Source organism: Cyphellophora attinorum, assembly GCF_001299255.1.
Source record: "Cyphellophora attinorum strain CBS 131958 chromosome Unknown Contig19, whole genome shotgun sequence".
Classification (NCBI taxonomy): domain Eukaryota; kingdom Fungi; phylum Ascomycota; class Eurotiomycetes; order Chaetothyriales; family Cyphellophoraceae; genus Cyphellophora; species Cyphellophora attinorum.
Window position 1 is genome coordinate 314,933 of NW_017253247.1, and position 15,599 is coordinate 330,531.

Sequence of the window (15,599 nt, forward strand, 5' to 3'; positions counted from 1 at the left end):
CAGCCCGCAGGTATACCCAGTGACGTTCCGTAGTCGTAGACAGCTTTTGTTCAACAAACCCACCCCTAGTCCAGCGCATGAATTAATGACACGTTGTCGCCCTTGAGCAATATCTGTCCCAGCTTTCTCCTCTTCTCGGGCGCGTCTTTTGTCGCGATTTGGACCTCCACTGCATCGTCCACGACTAGGTTCATGAACTCATCGAAACCCTACACTAAAGTCAGCGTGCCGTTAGAAGATCAGTCAGGCCGTTCTCACCCTGATTTTGCCCTCTATGCGGGTGAGAAGATTCTCATATAGCCATATTGACACTGTGTTGCGCTTTTGAAGAAGGCTGAATATGAAGTGAATAGGCGCAAGAAGTGTTTTGCGCGCCGCACCGCCGCCTCGTCGGTCCATGACTTGTCGGTAATTCGAATGGTATCGGGTGATCTATATGCTCGTCGATATTGGTGGATCGCACTTCACAAGGATCGCAGGCATGTAGGAAAGTGCGATGGTGCGGTGTTGATGAACTTGAGAACCTGAAGAATCTCAACTTGAACTTTGGGGAAGTGCAAGTGGAGCCCACCTGCCCGCCGCCTTCTCAGATCATTTTGCACATTGCGACCTCAGCGCAACCCTTATAGAATTCGACACACATCCCAAGGCTCCCTCGCAATTCAGACGCATTCAAGAAGTACTCAAGCTCGGGAGGACGCCCTCGGAACAACGGAATCCGTAAACGAATGGTTCCAGACACTGCTTTGTCCGCCGCCACAGGCTGATACAACCCCTCCTCCCCTCTACTCGATCTACCATCGGAGGCAACATGGCGGCCAAAGCTGCCTCCGATGGCGTCGCCTCCATCGTCGCCGCCCTCAACACCATGCAGAGCAATGTTCAGGGCAAAGAAAAGGAAGTGGCGCATCAATATCTCGAGACCTTTCAGAAATCTGTGCGTGCTGCGGCGGAAGATATGATGTACTGATCTGACCGACGAACAGCCTCAAGCATGGACATCGACATGCTCCATCCTACAAGACTCCTCGACTTCCGTCGAAGCGCGACTGTTTGCCGCGACTACACTGAAAGGAAAGGTAAGATCGCATACGTCTGCACATTCCTGAGAACATGTCTGACAATGCTAGATCACATACGACCTACATCAATTGTCACAAGAGGCGCTACCGCAGCTCCGAGATCAGGTTATTCAGTTGTTGCAGCTCTATGTCTCGGGACCGCGACCAATAAGGACTCAGCTGTGTGTCTGCATTGCCAGCATGGCCGTGCAGATGCTAACCTGGAAAGATGTCTTGAGTACAGTCGGTTCGGCCGTTGGTGCTAGCAACGAGGGCGGCGATGCCATGCTTGATTTCCTTCGCATTCTTCCAGAAGAGGTCACAGAAGGCCGAAAAGTCAACCTTTCAGTATGTCCGACCACTCAGCATCTCATGCGAAGTCCCTCAGCGACCCAGCCACAACTCGTTCCAGTCTAATCCACCACTTAATAGGAAGAGGAGCTCATCGACAGGACCAAAGAGCTGTTGGAAGACAATGCCAGTCAAGTACTTAGCCTACTAGTCTCATATGCTCAATCATCCGGTAAGCCACCCCTTCGGCAGACTGTTCATCAAGCTGACTTTACTAGCCACTGCTGCAACAAATCCACGACTCTACGAATGTCTGGCTTCGTGGCTCAGAGAAATACAAGTCTTGGACGTGGTGAACTCGCCGTTACTCGACAAGACGATTGCAGCCATCGATGATCCGAGGTCATTCGACGCGGCTGTCGACTGTCTCTGCACCATCTACAAAGACACTAGGGACGTCGACGAGTCCAAGGCCATAATTACTGCTCTGTTCCCGAAAATCATGGCAATGACACCCAAGATTGCAAGTGCTGCAGACGACAATGACCTCATGAAAGGTATTACTCGTCTGTTCGCAGAAGCCGGCGAAGCTTGGGTTGTTCTCATCGCCCGAATGCCCGCGCAATTCCGGCCATTGGTCGAGGCCATCCTCGCCTGCTGTAAGGTGGATCAGGATCGCGAAGCCATTGCAATCACATTCAACTTCTGGTTTGAACTGAAGCAATACATCACCCTCGACAAGTACGTGGAGGCAAGAGCTACACTGGCCGACCTATATTCAGAGTTGGTCGATGTTATGATCAAACACCTTGAGTTCCCGACACCAGAAGATGGTGACGAGGCAGACCTTTTTGACGGTGATAGAGAACAGGAAGACAAGTTCAGGGAGTTCAGACACACCATGGGCGATGTCCTGAAAGATTGTTGCGAAGCAATCGGCGCTCCAGAGTGCTTGCGAAAGACTTTTGCTCTCATTCAAGGCTGGGGTCAGAAGTATGGTGCGCAAGCCACAGAGACTAAGGTGCCGTATTGGCAACAGCTAGAAGCACCACTCTTCGCGCTTCGAGCCATGGGCGGCATGGTCTCTTCGGAGGAAAGCACTGTCCTTCCACAAGTTATCCCGTTGCTAACCACAGTCCCGGACCACGAAAAGCTGAAATTTCAGGCCATCATGGCTCTGGCTCGCTACACCGAATGGACTGCGCAAAACCCTGAAGTGTTGGAAGCACAGCTGAACTATGTCATTTCTGGCTTCAACAATAAGTCTCCAGAAGTTGTGCAAGCCGCTGCACTGGCCATGCGATTCCTTGGAACCGACTGCGCGAAGCTGCTAGGTGACCATGTGGAGAAGCTCCAACAATTCTACGACAGTGTCCTCGACAAGCTCAAGGCCACGAGTCAGGAAGAGATCACCGAAGGTGTTGCCGCCGTGGTCGCCGTTCAGCCTACTGCGAAAATATACAGCAGCCTCAAGCTGTTCTGCGATCCCGTCATGAACAGGATTGTCTCGCACGCGGAGCAAGCCAAGGACGACGAGGGCGAGAAGGTAGTGGCTGACTATCTTGGTCTGATCACCACATTCATCCAATACGTCCAACCTTACGTTTCTCCTGACCAGGAGAATCCAGCAGTCAAGTACTGCCGAGAGCTGCTGCCTGTGCTGGCGGACATCTCGAAACATTTCACGAAATCGATACCCATACTCGAGCGAGTTTGCAAGTGCTGGAGAAATATGGTGATCTCATACCGTACAGGTATGGCGCCTTTATTGCCTGAATTGGCGACTGCCATTGCGGAGGGCTATGCGGCATCAAAGCAAGGCTGCTTCTTGTGGGCTACCGATGCCGTGATACGAGAATTCTCCCAAGGCGCCGAATTTGTGGACCAGAGGACTAGCGACAGCGTCTTCGACTTCTTTTCGCAACAAGCCACAGTCTTCTTCCGGATCTTATCAGATCTGGACACCGTCGAATTGCCAGATATGATCGAGGACTTCTTCAGGCTTGCGTCAGATGCGATACGATACTACCCGATCAAGACCCTGACCTCCGATCTGGCTGAGCCGATGGTCAAAGCCTCCCTCTCAGCACTCGCGTTACAGTCCATGGAGCCCATACTCGCTGCTCTGCACTTTTTACGCGACATGCTCGATTTCGGCTACGACACACCACCTATTTCGTCCCTGAATGGACGGCCGCACTCGCCGCCGGAAGTCCAGAACTCAGTCAAGCGGATTCTAGCGACGACAGGTCTAGAGATGGTGCAGCGAATCATGACCGGCATGATGTTCTCCTTCCCGGAAGATGTCTATCCCGATGCTTCTGCGATTCTTCTGGCGCTGTTCAATCTGATCCCTCAAGGTGCTGCTCAATGGGTCGCAAATACATTGCAGCTGTTACCGGCTGGGACACTGAAGCCTGCTGAGGCTAACAAGCTCATGCAGGGCATCTCTCAGAAATTGCAGCAGAACGAGGCAAGGAAGGTGCGAATGCTGCTGCAGGACTTCACCAATAGCTACAGACGGCGGAATGTGGCACCCAGAGAAGGGCTGGGCAGGCTGGAGGCTACGAGGTTCCGGTATCAAGGCTAGTGAATTCGATCTAGCAGAGTCAGTGTGGTAGATCGCATCCGGCGCGGGAGAATCCTACATGCAGGACGAACAGCATCTTACGGGCTTTGGAGGGATGACAGCCACGGACGATGGCTTGATCGAGACGCGCATGTAGATTAAGGAACGTGTTCAGGTAGAAATTTATCTACTTTGAGAGTAATTTTGTCAGTGTCCCGCATCAGGTCAACTGAGAAGACCGGATGACCTGACAATTCGTTGGGTAGCGGCACGTCAAGCCAGCATTGTACGGCGCATATATGTGATCACGAGCAGAGTTTTGGCGAGAAGTCTTATTCTACGCCGGTTGACAAATCTGCTCGGTCAGATTGGCAGCCAATTCTGGACCATGTCACGAGCCTGACTTCTTCGATTCACTATGCTCGACCATCAGCCGTTGTCGTTGCTGTCGCCGCCGCATCGTCTTCGGCATGACCATTCGTCGATGCCGCCTCTGCTTCCCTCTCCCTCTCTGCTTCCCGTTCCTCTACCTGCTCCCTCTCATGCCCACTCTCGTAACCCTCCACGTTCATATCGTTTAGGCCCAACTCCTCATTTTCCTCGTCCGTCCGCTCATACTCCTCCACCTGTATCTGTGGATCCTTCTCATCCCCGTCAACATTCTTCTGCACAAAACTATTCGCCAAAGGGTCCTCCAACGTGACATCGAACTCAACCTCCGCTTTCATAGCACGATCTAACTTGTCGAAAAAGCCATCCCACTGCTGTCGCGTCTCTGAGGCCATCGAATCGCCGCCAGCCAGGTCGCCATCTGTGTCGAAGATCTGCCCGTGCAGCTGCTCGCGGACCTGCGCCAGGAGGCCCTCGACGGTGGTGAAGCGTCCGCCTAGTGTGCCAGGCTGCACTTCCAGCCCCAGCGCGGTGGATTTGAGCGCCGCAGTCTCGGATTTGAGGATGTCGCGGGAGAGGTCGACAAGTGTGCGGACTTGCAGGGTGATGCGCTTGCCCTTCTCCGGAACTGCGCCGCCGGTCTTGACGTCGGAAGTGCGATAGCCGCATTCGTCGCAGACGGTGGCCATGATGATGACTTCTTTGAAGTGTGGGATGTTGGTGCGTTTCGCGTTAATGGTACAGGGTTTCGTGCAGGCGGGGCAGGTGGTGGGGAGTTCGTAGATTTCGGCGTCGACGACGTTGACACCGGCCATGGCGTCGGTGATCTGGTCGGCTTCGCCGTTGTCGTCGTCGGTGGCGAGCCCGAGTTGGATATTTTGGGCGTGCGTGCGGATGTAGTCGTGGCGCGCGTATTGGCCGTGCGTGTCGTCGGTAGAGGGGGCAATAAAAGAATTGCCTGAGGGATCGTCGATAGTGACGGTTATGGGAAAGGCTGTACCGGCGAGCATGGCTTTGAGTTTGTCTATTATTACTTCGAGGGCGTCGTGGAGTTCTTTTTGTGTTGCGAGCCGTATGGGCTGGTCGTGTTGGAGGTCTGTCTGGATTTTGGTGAAGAGGCCCTCTAGGTTGGTGAATTGTCCGGGGCCTGGCGGCATTTCGAGGTCGATGTTCTCTATTCGGAAGATGCCTGTGTCGTTGCGCACAATCTGCCGTTGAAAGTCTGCTGGTTGTTGTAGCTTGAAGGTGTATCTTGAGCCTTTTGCTTGTATTTCGCCCGCGCTCTTGACTGTGTTATTGGAGAAGCCGCAGTGCTCGCAGCTAAAGGATTCGAGGAGGATGTCTTTGAAGAATGGGATCTTGATGGGTAGTATGCGAGTCATGCCCTAGAGTAGTCAGTATCCTTGCTGTCTTGTTCGTATGGGTTACTCACATTCTCTTCGCAACTCATGCAGAGTGACTCAATCTCGTACAAACCAACATCGTTCGGGTCGGCGTGGACCACGTCTTCTGTGGCCATTTTCGTGTGCCAACTGTATGAAATGGGTCTTTGACGGATCGTAACAGTATTGCTACTTGTACTGACGCTCTCAGCATCCAGATTGCGCTTTCGCACCAAGTCCAGTCGCAGATGCGAATGTTCTCGAATTGGTCCAAAAGATTTTGAGAAATGCAAAGAATGACGCACCGTGGGGCAAATTCCCACTACGGGAGCTAAACCTTATACTGAAGCTTGTTTGCTGGAAGAATCCCAGAGCCCTGCAAATTGCATGTGCCAGAGTGTCATTGCTTCATTAACGACATGAAGCTGAGTTTTGGCGCAGATGAATTGCCTTCTTTGCTTCCTTTCAGAAGTGCTTGCAGACCAGAGCGGTCCTTTCGTGCCTTGGCTCTTTGCTTGCTGCTCAATTTGGGCTCCGAGGGCGTGAATCGCCGCAGTCCAGTCGCGCTTTGCTCGGTGACCTCTTGTACCGTGGTAGCATGATCAGGCGCCATTCGTGGAATCGCACTTGCTGCCTGCTCAGTCTGACGAGTAGAACGTGTTTTGCCTTTATGCAATTGCACGTGTCGAGTACTTCTTCCACACGCGTTGCAAGTGGCGGTCGTGATGGTAGTTGCGGTGCTTGAGACTCCAGGCTTAGATCGCTTCCCCTGTGCGGCCGGACGCGTCGTCTTCAATTCCATAGACAGGCCAGGGACCCAGATGGTGCCGCACGGCCTGCATCTCGTGAAATCCGTGCCTTTATTGCTGTTCTGTAGACCAGACTGGAGCGCATTACGCTCAGCTGACAAGTGGGCAGATGTCGTGGACCCGGTCGCGAACAGCTGCTGTGATGCTTCCGCTAGGAACTTCGATCGTGCCACGTCCATCGCCAACATTCGGGGAGGATGTACGGAGCTGGATTGGGGGCCATGTGATCTAGGTATGCTTCTGCCAGCTGATAGATCTATGCGTCACGGGAAAGACAGTGAAGAAAAAGCACGGGTTGTATAAACTTTTGATGCCAAGCATCTCCATCTCAAAGTCGAAGCCTTCGACAAGTTTACACCATATCCTACGAGTGCCCGTCTGACACACGACCTTTGTACTTTGACTGTCGCGCATCCCAGTGAGTACGAGCTGCATGCTCATTCTATGCGCCTGACTTTGGCACTCGGAGTGGCAGCACGGGGTCGGAGGCTGATTGCGAGACCACATCGACAAGGCTGTGTGGTGCCTACGGCGGCAGGGTCTCGACATAGCAGCGACTGAAAATGGCCGAGGCTCACGAAATCTCAGTCAAAGTGGCTGAGGCTCAAGACACCATGATGAGAGTGGCTGTAGAAGGCTGCGTAAGTTGCAAGCAATTATTCTGGTGCTAGGACTGACATTGGAAGGGACATGGCACGCTCAACGCCATCTACGAAGCACTCGACCAGAAATGTGCAGAGAAAGGATGGGACGGAGTCGATGTACTCATCATTGGAGGTGACTTCCAGGTCTGTTCGCTGTTGAGGTGGGTTGGCGTCGGCTAACTTGCCGCAGGCTGTTCGCAATAAGCACGATCTCAATGTTACAGCTATGCCCGCCAAATATCGCGAAATGGCCGACTTCCACGAGTACTACAGCGGAGCCAGAGTTGCGCCTGTTCTGACCATATTCATCGGCGGTAACCATGAAGCATCAAACCATCTATTCGAACTCTTCTATGGCGGCTGGGTCGCCCCCAACATCTACTACATGGGTGCAGCAAACGTCCTTCAGATCGGCAACCTTCGTGTCGCTGGCATGTCCGGCATCTGGAAAGGCTATGACTTCCGCCGACCACACTATGAGCGACTGCCCTACAACAACGAGGAGATGTATGGCATCTACCATGTCAGAGAACTTGACGTGCGAAAACTCTTGGCAATTCGTTCGCAAGTCGATATCGGAATGTCGCATGACTGGCCGCAAACCATCGAATGGTCTGGAAACTGGAGGTGGCTGTTCAAGAAGAAAGATAGATTTCAGTACGATGCTGAGAATGCGAAGCTAGGTAACACTGCAGCCAAGATGGTGTTGGACCGGTTGAGACCAAAGCACTGGTTTTCTGCTCACCTTCATATCCGGTATGAGGCCACCTACAACCACAACGATCCCGAAGGCATCCGGACCAAGGATGGAAAACTCATCCCTCAGGGCCGCCATAAAGAGCAGCTCTCTGGCTGGCACGATTTTCAGGAGTCTGCTAAGGTCGCAGATGCCGAAGAGCATAAGCAATACCTGGCAGAACAACAAGAGCGGCGAAAAGAACGAGAAAAGAACGGAGGGGAGGCCGGACCATCGTACACCTTCAACGAAACATTCAAACAAGTCACGGTCAACGACGATCTTAACAGAGACGTCAATGTGGTTGAAAAGCCGATGCCGACAACAGAAGGAATCCCACAGCTCGACGGCGGCTGCGTTTCGCGACCTGCAAAACGATCTAGAGAGCCGTCCGGGTCTCCAGAGCAACCTCCTCCCGGTCCCCGATCTCCACGATTCGAAGCTCTGGACGCAAGATGGCCACGAGACATGGCATTGGAGAATTCTACGTCGGAGCAGCTGCCAGTGCAGCCGCAAAAGGCGCCTGTGGCGAAGAACCCTGATGAGCTCGATCTTGAACTTTCCGACGATGACTCGACCGGGAAACTGCTGAAGGCCGCACCGATCGCTATGGCCAAGAACCCAGATGAAATCGATCTGGACATGAGTGACGAAGACGACACAATCGTCAAGCCACCTCCAAGATCAGGCAGCCCTTTCCCAACACTCGGTATGCAAGCGCAGTCCAGGAAGTCTGACCTTAGTGAGGATGGCGGAGCTCCAATCACTGGCTCGACTGGACCGAGCAATCCCGTCGCTCGTAAGTCGTCTGCAGATAGCACAAGATCCTCACTCGATGCTTCAGCCAAGGAATTTGTGCCGCAGCAGCAGAATGGTCATACCTCGCCCCGTCCGAGCACAGAATCAGCTCTTCGGCCAGAAGCTGCTGAATTCGTTTTGACTGATTACACAAATGCGAATACTGCCGACGAGGACGCCGTGATCATCGATGCTCCAGCCGTACCTGACGACATCCAAGCGGAGCTCGAAAACATATCTAAGATCTTCCAAAAGCCTGTCGAGGTTGACAAGTCTCCCGACCTACCATTTCCCGAAGAGATCACAAACAAGACCACCCATTTCCTTGCGCTCGACAAATGTCTCCCTGGTCGTCATTTCCTGGAGCTGCTGGAAGTCGAGCCTCTAGCCGCCACGGCAAAACTTAATGAGGTCACTGCCATCGAGCGACCGGTCAAGCTCCGATACGATCCAGAATGGCTTGCAATCCTTCGAGTGTTCGCACCTGAATTGCAGCTCAGCGGCAAACGAGAGGATCCAACTCCTTATCACCGCGGCGATACCTACTACGATCAGCGTATACTCGAGGAGCGCAAATGGGTCTTTGAGCACATCGTCAGCGAAGGCAAACTCGAGGTGCCCGAGAATTTCGAGGTTACCGCGCCTGTCTATGACTCCGAGATCCATGTCGAGGAAGGAGAAATGCCACGAGAAGTGACCAACCCACAAACCAGTGCCTTCTGCAAGCTCATTGGCATTGACAATCCTTTTGACATCAGCGAAGAGGAGAGAGATGCCAGAATGCTTGCTGGGCCTAAACCTTCTGAAGATCGAGGCGGCTGGGGTGGTCGAGGCAGAGGTCGTGGCAGAGGCCGTGGCGGTCACGGTGGGCGCGGGCGCGGAGGTGGCTTTGGTCGGGGTCGGGGTCGTGGTGGCAGCAGAGGTGGACGTGGCCACTACCTCAATCATTGAACCTGCAGTCCTCAGCGCACAAGTCGACCATGGAAAGTCGGTAAAGAGACCGCAAGATGACAGCAGCCGCGGGAAGGGCGCTACAGTCTTGGAATGTGCAACACTCCTCTCCGATCACCCGAGAAGGTGCCCTGTCTGGGTTGGAGCTGATCTCGAGAGCGTGATGGAGTTACTCATTTCCGAGCTCATGCTAGACTCTGTCGTCTCAGCCACAAGGAAGAGGACGGGGCCACCGAAGGCTATCGCGAAAACATAATGTCCGGCCTCCCGAATGGCGACGTTACAGGCACATGCGATCGATAATGAGGTGGCGTAGTATCCGTCGTTACAGGGCGTTCCGGGAAAAGTCTATGATACCCATTCGCACATGTACAGTAGCGTAGAAGCGGCACACAAGCACTTTTCCCATAATCAGATCACGCAGTGAAGCGAGTCGAGCTCGATACTACCGCTCAGTGTGCAACAACTGCGTTCGCCCTTCTACTCGGTGTTGCCTTCTTCTTACCTGCCGACGCCCGGTTGGCGGCAGCATTCGAGCCCATGTTTTCCAGACGCTTCATTATGCCCTTCTTCCAACTCTCAAAAGCACGTTTCCTGTCCTCGCTGTTCCAATCCAAAGCGTCTTGCATCATTGTCCCCAGGCCAGGCAAGAGCACGTCTTCCGGATCTTCCACCTCCAGACCGACCTCTATTTTTCGTTTCGTGACTCCCACTGCCGCGACCTCCTCTACTTCTGCTTCGTTGTCGCTCAGCATCACAAGATCTTCCTCATCGTCCGCCTCCATCTCGATGTCGTCACCATCCGCACCACCCATTCCATTCACACCAACGTTCAACGTGGCTTCAGGCACACTATCCCACCAGTCCTGTCCCTTGGCCCAGCCCTCACGATTAGCCTTCTGATCCAGTCCGAAATCATACTCTCTTTGAGCGGCACGCCTTTGTCAGATGACCCTAATGACTCGACGGCGTGCGCGCACACAGCATTGAACGTCTTGGTCTTCAACTGGCCCTTTTGCATTCGTGTCAGGACTAGGAGGTATAGCGCCACGACGAGCGCTGTGGTTGAGGCGTGGAAGTCTTCGCGTAGGACGTCTTCGGTGTTGGGGGAGGGAGGCCAGATATTGGCAAGGCGGAGGAGAACGCATACGCCAGTGTAGATGTGTGGCGCCATAGGGGAGGTATTGTAGTGTTTCGTGAGTTTACGGATTGTGGGCATTATATGGGCTGGTGCTTCGGCGTGCGGTATCGTGGGCTTATAAGTTGAGATGCGGCCGCTGAACGACGAGGTAGGTTTGCTGGCACTGAGTGTGGGTTTAGAGATAGGTGTGCGGACTTTGGTGGGCGTGGCGGTTGCTGCTGTAGTGCTCGTTTTCGCACGCTTGCTTGGTGTTGCGACCTCTTCGCCTTCGTCATTATCACCCTCGCCATTTGCGCTCGGCTCCACAACAATCACAGCCCGCTTGCGCTTGCTCGTGCTTTTCGGCGTGACGACCTCCCGCTCGAGCACACCTTCCAAAAACCCAAGTAACTTTCTGTACACAGCCGGCTTGCATGGCGGCCCCCCTCCTCCTCTAGCCTTCCCAGTCTTCTTCGGCGGCAGCCGCAGCGCCTCCCGCAACCGATCGACCGCGATTTCGGCACAGGCGTACGGACGCGCAATCTCCTCTTCGGGCTTGAGTTGTGGGGCACGCTGGCGGGACTGGGTGAGGAGGGAGGCGGCGAGGGCTGTCAGGCGTGGCGGGAGGGTTGTGAGGTTGTATGAGGGAAGGAGGGAGAGGAGGGGTGCGGTTGTTGGGTTGCTTGGGGCCATGGTGGGGAGATGCGAGTAGGGCGGTAGTGAGCTTGTGGGAGTACGGTGAGGTCTGGTTCTAGGTCGAGATCATGGTAGTATTGGCGAACGGATATATCTTCCGTTCGTACTCGACACGCGACGCGCCGTTATTAAAGAGGCTTTGCATCTTTCTCTTTAGGAAATTCACTGCCTGTGCTTTTGCTGAAATAATCTCTCGTTTGCGTTGCTCAGTATTCTGTTTCTGTTTCCCTTCCCACTCTTGATCAGCTCATTGAGATTCTTGCGCTGCTGCGATAGCTTTTCTCTATTCTACACACCTCCTCGGATATCTTGCCTCTCACTGCGGCTTGCGTAGAGTCTCTGGTTTCGGGAATTTCTTGTATCCTGCACCCTCGACAAATGTATACTGCCAGGGTCCTTGCTCCGGCTTCTGTGCGAGTTCAAAGTAAGCATCTGCGTGGGCTGGGCCGCTGAGACCGGTATAGAACGGCTCCCCGTCCGCATGTCTTTGGTCGCCGTAGTAGAATCTACCGAGGTCGTCATGTCAGTATTCTGGAATCTCGAGGCAGCTGAAGAACAGGCAGTCTCTGAACTTAGTAGGCAAGGAGATGAAGGAACTCACTTGAATGGCTCATCTGCGAAATCCACCAACGCCAGAGACTTGATCAGGAATGCAGCAGCAGATTTTCCCATGCCAAAAGTCATGAAGTTTGGCCCAGCCGTGTCATTCAGCATGTTGCCCGTGAAGATGAACGTCGCTCCACTCTTTCCGAGCTTCCCTTCGGCCTTCAGCTCCTTGAAGCCCTTGACGGCTTCTACGACACTGGCGAACGGACTGGCCGCGTTGACGGCCATGTCGGCGTTGAAGTCGTCGATCGGCAGGTCCAAGGGGTTTCGAACGGTGCCGAAGCGGGCGCCGTATGCTGGAGCACGTGGTTAGAATGAATTCATTGCGTCTGGGTGGGCTTGTTGCGCACCATTGTAGACCACCACGCTTGGGATTCCAACGTCCTTGCGGACCTTTGAGAATAGGTCGGCTGTGGTCTCAGGTTTGGTCGCATCGAACGGGAAGAATTTGTAGCCGTCGCCCTTGACTTTGTTGGAGCGCGAGGCCACGGCAATCTTGTAACCGGCTTTCGCGAACTTATCAGCAACTGATTGTCCTACGCGCTCACCGGCGCCAATGATCAATGCTGTCGACATGATTGGGTTGACTTATTCGCAAGTTGTGGTACTTGTTCTGGAAGCTTGCGACGACGATCGCCGCAGACTATATCTGAACGCATTGAGCGCCACATGGCAGCTGCGACTGCTTGGGCTGTCTACGATTTGCAAGCCGGAGAGTTTGCCCTTCGTTCTTTACTCAACTTGAAGCCGTCTGTGAGGCTTCCTGGGCAGGCGGTTAGCATTCTTGATTCGTGCTAGATCATATGACTCGTTGCCTCAAACTGGAGTGTTGCAAACGAGCTACCACTTTTTATCGGTTTGTCATCACACAGAGGCACCTCGGCTTACATCATTCGTGGCTCAAAGCTTGGAACCTAGCCCCGAATGAACGAAGCAAGGCCGTGACTCGTCGGCCGAGCATTTACATTTCTGAGATCTGTAACACGATAGTGCGGCCTGCGGTGCTATGTACAGTCATGAACGTGGATTACGTTCCGCCCTGACTTCGGGCCAAAGTTGAGGTTGAGGGATTAGTGAAGCCCGCTTTGGCAGTATTCCTTTGCTCATGCCTTTGCAGGCTGTGCACTAGAGTCTGGCTTCAGTGACGGTGGCAGTCTTGTCCTCTGCCCGGTCCAGATTCACGCCCACTTCTTCCTTGACATGCTCAATGACGGTTTCACGCTTCTCGCTGTCGAACAGCTTGTCGACCTCTTCAAGGGTCAAGCCCCGGGTCTCAACCCAGACAAAGAGCACAAATATGACCATCAGAACGTCAAAGCTGGCGTTGACGAAGTAGAATTGGTAGCCTAGGGCGTTGAGACCGTATGGAATCGCCATTGCAGCAAGCAGACCGCACAGCTTTGTTGTCAAAGTGTAGATTGACATTCCTATCGAGCGGATCTCGTAAGACAGGACTTCGGGCGGGTACTATACGTTGGTCAGTTGAGAGCTCAGGTGGTTTCGCGGTAGCCATCCGAGCGCCTATGAATGTCGATAGACGTCTCGGAGTTTAAGGAACTCACCAGCACAGTAAGAGGCGTGATGCCCCACGCGTACGTTGCGTTGTAGAGGAAGATCATCGCTATGGTGGCATATATACCACTGGTGTTGGTTGACAGTCCCCAGAGTTTGGTGAAGCCTCCGAGTAGGAACAGCGTAACGATCTGGCCGACCAAAGACGACGTACAGAGCATCTTTCTGCTGAACTTGTCCGCCCACCATGAAGCAGCAAGCGCGATGACAAGTGTCCAGGACGTAAGGATGATATTGATCTGGAGCTGGGTATCAGGCTGTCGATACCGGCGCCCGCCAGCATATCGCCGAAATAGAAGGTGACGATGTTCGTGCCTGGCAACATCACAATGATCGAAAAAGTAGAAGTGATGAGCAATCGTCGACGGTTGGGCTTCGCGCTCAGGGCCTGCGGAATACTCTTGTTGAAGCTTTTCTCCAGAGCAATTGTGTCCACGATCTCACGATACTGAACCTGGACTCCGTCCTCGTCTGTGCCATTGACGACTTTCAGGACCTCAAGAGCCTCGTCGTGACGGTCATGGCTAATCAACCAACGCGGTGACTCAGGCACGAAGAACAGGATGAGCACAGCCGCTATGGCTGGGGCTGCTTGGAGGAGAGATGGAATTCTCCATGCGGCCGTACCGTCGATATGCTGGGTGCCGTAACAGACTCCGGAGGCAACCAAGGTGCCAACGCCCCAGCAGGCGTAATACAGCCCAAGAGCGAAAGCACGGTGTTGTTTGTCCAGTGTTTCTGCCACAAGAGTTGGAGCAGCTGTCTGAGCCAGACCCATGCCCATGCCAACAATCCTGTGAATAGCAGATCAGCAAAAGGCCTCCCGACAACTTCGGGAAGAACTTACAGTCGTCCAGCAATGAACATGCCGATGTTCTGCGCCGACCCTTGGATGATGCCTCCAATACCGGCACCAGTGGCAGCCCAGAGAATGGACTCCTTTCTTCCCCTCCATTCGACGATGAAGCCAGCGAACAAGCTGATGAAGGCACCTCCAGTGTAAGAAATTGCGGTATTGAGGGACTTGGTCGCAGTGGTCAAGCTGAAGTATCTCGAGTATGACGGCATCACGTTCAACGATCCCATAAGACTGCTATTGTAACCAACGAGGACTGAGTCGATGACTGACACCAGGATCAGGCATACTGTCAGTGCCATTCGGTTCCTCGGCATGAGCGTGGTACTTTGCTGAACAACATGGTGCTGTTGTTGTTGTTATTGCCTCCGGCTGACTTGGTCGAAGGGCTCCTGAGGATCGTAGACTGGCTTCCAGGTCGAGAGCGGAGAGCGACTCGCGTGGCGACAACATATACATGTATACTCGACAAGGTGGGCACTGCCATATGCTTTGGGACCCTGGAATCTAGAAGCCATCGTTATCTCCCCGCAGTCTATCAAGAATGGGGGTTGGTGGAGAGTATGATGATCAATGAAAGGAAAGGGATTGGAATGGGAAGCTTTTAGGCGTGTCGGAAGAAGCCCGCCGAGCTATGGAGCAAGAGCCGGGTGTCCTTTCCAACTCGGAGTCACTGTAAACTTCACAGCACCCTCCTTGGTGGGGGATCTCTTGACATATCTTTCGTACAGTTCAACGACCAAGTGAGGCCCATCTCAGACTCACCGACGTGATAAGCGACAGAACACCAGGTCTCCAGCGCCCTTCCGGACCTAAAATCTATGATGGACAGGCCTGATATCTTAGGATTGGTGAAGCAACGATGCGTCCACGAAGTGGAGCTTGCAGGACGACCCGCCGGGTTCCAATCACCTTCCGCCCACTTTCAGATATATCAATCCCGAGAAAGATCCTTTGAACATTGCATTTCGAACCTTGCCCACTAGGCAACGTCCTCTGAGATTCCATACCGACTTGCTCCTTCTGCCGGCTTCCCTCCTTTGTCCATTACTTGTACAGGGTGGGTAGGCGCGAAGCAAGTCGGCCACGTGAAGTACTCCACTTGAAGAGCCTGACTA

At 53.6% G+C, this 15,599-nt stretch overlaps 7 protein-coding genes across 7 annotated transcripts; 2 read left to right on the plus strand and 5 right to left on the minus strand.

Annotated features, from left to right (window-relative positions):
• Positions 1-65: 65 nt before the first annotated feature.
• Positions 66-399, minus strand: AB675_12088 (Small nuclear ribonucleoprotein E; the record flags this gene model as incomplete). The annotated part of the gene is made up of 2 exons (XM_018140990.1): positions 66-209; positions 259-399. 2 exons carry the CDS (start codon positions 397-399, stop codon positions 66-68), a joined length of 285 nt encoding a protein of 94 aa, XP_017998395.1.
• Positions 400-811: 412 nt separating this feature from the next.
• On the plus strand, positions 812-3,942 carry AB675_12089 (uncharacterized protein; the record flags this gene model as incomplete). Its single annotated transcript, XM_018140991.1, has 5 exons — positions 812-937; positions 987-1,079; positions 1,131-1,409; positions 1,494-1,584; positions 1,631-3,942. 5 exons carry the CDS (start codon positions 812-814, stop codon positions 3,940-3,942), a joined length of 2,901 nt encoding a protein of 966 aa, XP_017998310.1.
• Positions 3,943-4,337: 395 nt separating this feature from the next.
• On the minus strand, positions 4,338-5,830 carry AB675_12090 (Zinc finger protein ZPR1; the record flags this gene model as incomplete). The annotated part of the gene is made up of 2 exons (XM_018140993.1): positions 4,338-5,696; positions 5,744-5,830. 2 exons carry the CDS (start codon positions 5,828-5,830, stop codon positions 4,338-4,340), a joined length of 1,446 nt encoding a protein of 481 aa, XP_017998415.1.
• A 1,235-nt stretch (positions 5,831-7,065) lies between these two features.
• AB675_12091 (Lariat debranching enzyme) lies at positions 7,066-9,631 on the plus strand (the record flags this gene model as incomplete). Its single annotated transcript, XM_018140994.1, has 3 exons — positions 7,066-7,143; positions 7,189-7,290; positions 7,337-9,631. The coding sequence occupies 3 exons, from the start codon at positions 7,066-7,068 to the stop codon at positions 9,629-9,631; spliced, it is 2,475 nt and encodes an 824-aa protein (XP_017998376.1).
• Positions 9,632-10,083: 452 nt separating this feature from the next.
• Positions 10,084-11,444, minus strand: AB675_12092 (uncharacterized protein; the record flags this gene model as incomplete). The annotated part of the gene is made up of 2 exons (XM_018140995.1): positions 10,084-10,555; positions 10,612-11,444. The coding sequence occupies 2 exons, from the start codon at positions 11,442-11,444 to the stop codon at positions 10,084-10,086; spliced, it is 1,305 nt and encodes a 434-aa protein (XP_017998249.1).
• A 319-nt stretch (positions 11,445-11,763) lies between these two features.
• On the minus strand, positions 11,764-12,629 carry AB675_12093 (uncharacterized protein; the record flags this gene model as incomplete). Its single annotated transcript, XM_018140996.1, has 3 exons — positions 11,764-11,953; positions 12,049-12,349; positions 12,404-12,629. The coding sequence occupies 3 exons, from the start codon at positions 12,627-12,629 to the stop codon at positions 11,764-11,766; spliced, it is 717 nt and encodes a 238-aa protein (XP_017998222.1).
• Positions 12,630-13,178: 549 nt separating this feature from the next.
• On the minus strand, positions 13,179-14,798 carry AB675_12094 (High-affinity glucose transporter; the record flags this gene model as incomplete). Its single annotated transcript, XM_018140997.1, has 4 exons — positions 13,179-13,520; positions 13,616-13,864; positions 13,954-14,419; positions 14,473-14,798. 4 exons carry the CDS (start codon positions 14,796-14,798, stop codon positions 13,179-13,181), a joined length of 1,383 nt encoding a protein of 460 aa, XP_017998305.1.
• Between the last annotated feature and the right edge of the window lie 801 nt (positions 14,799-15,599).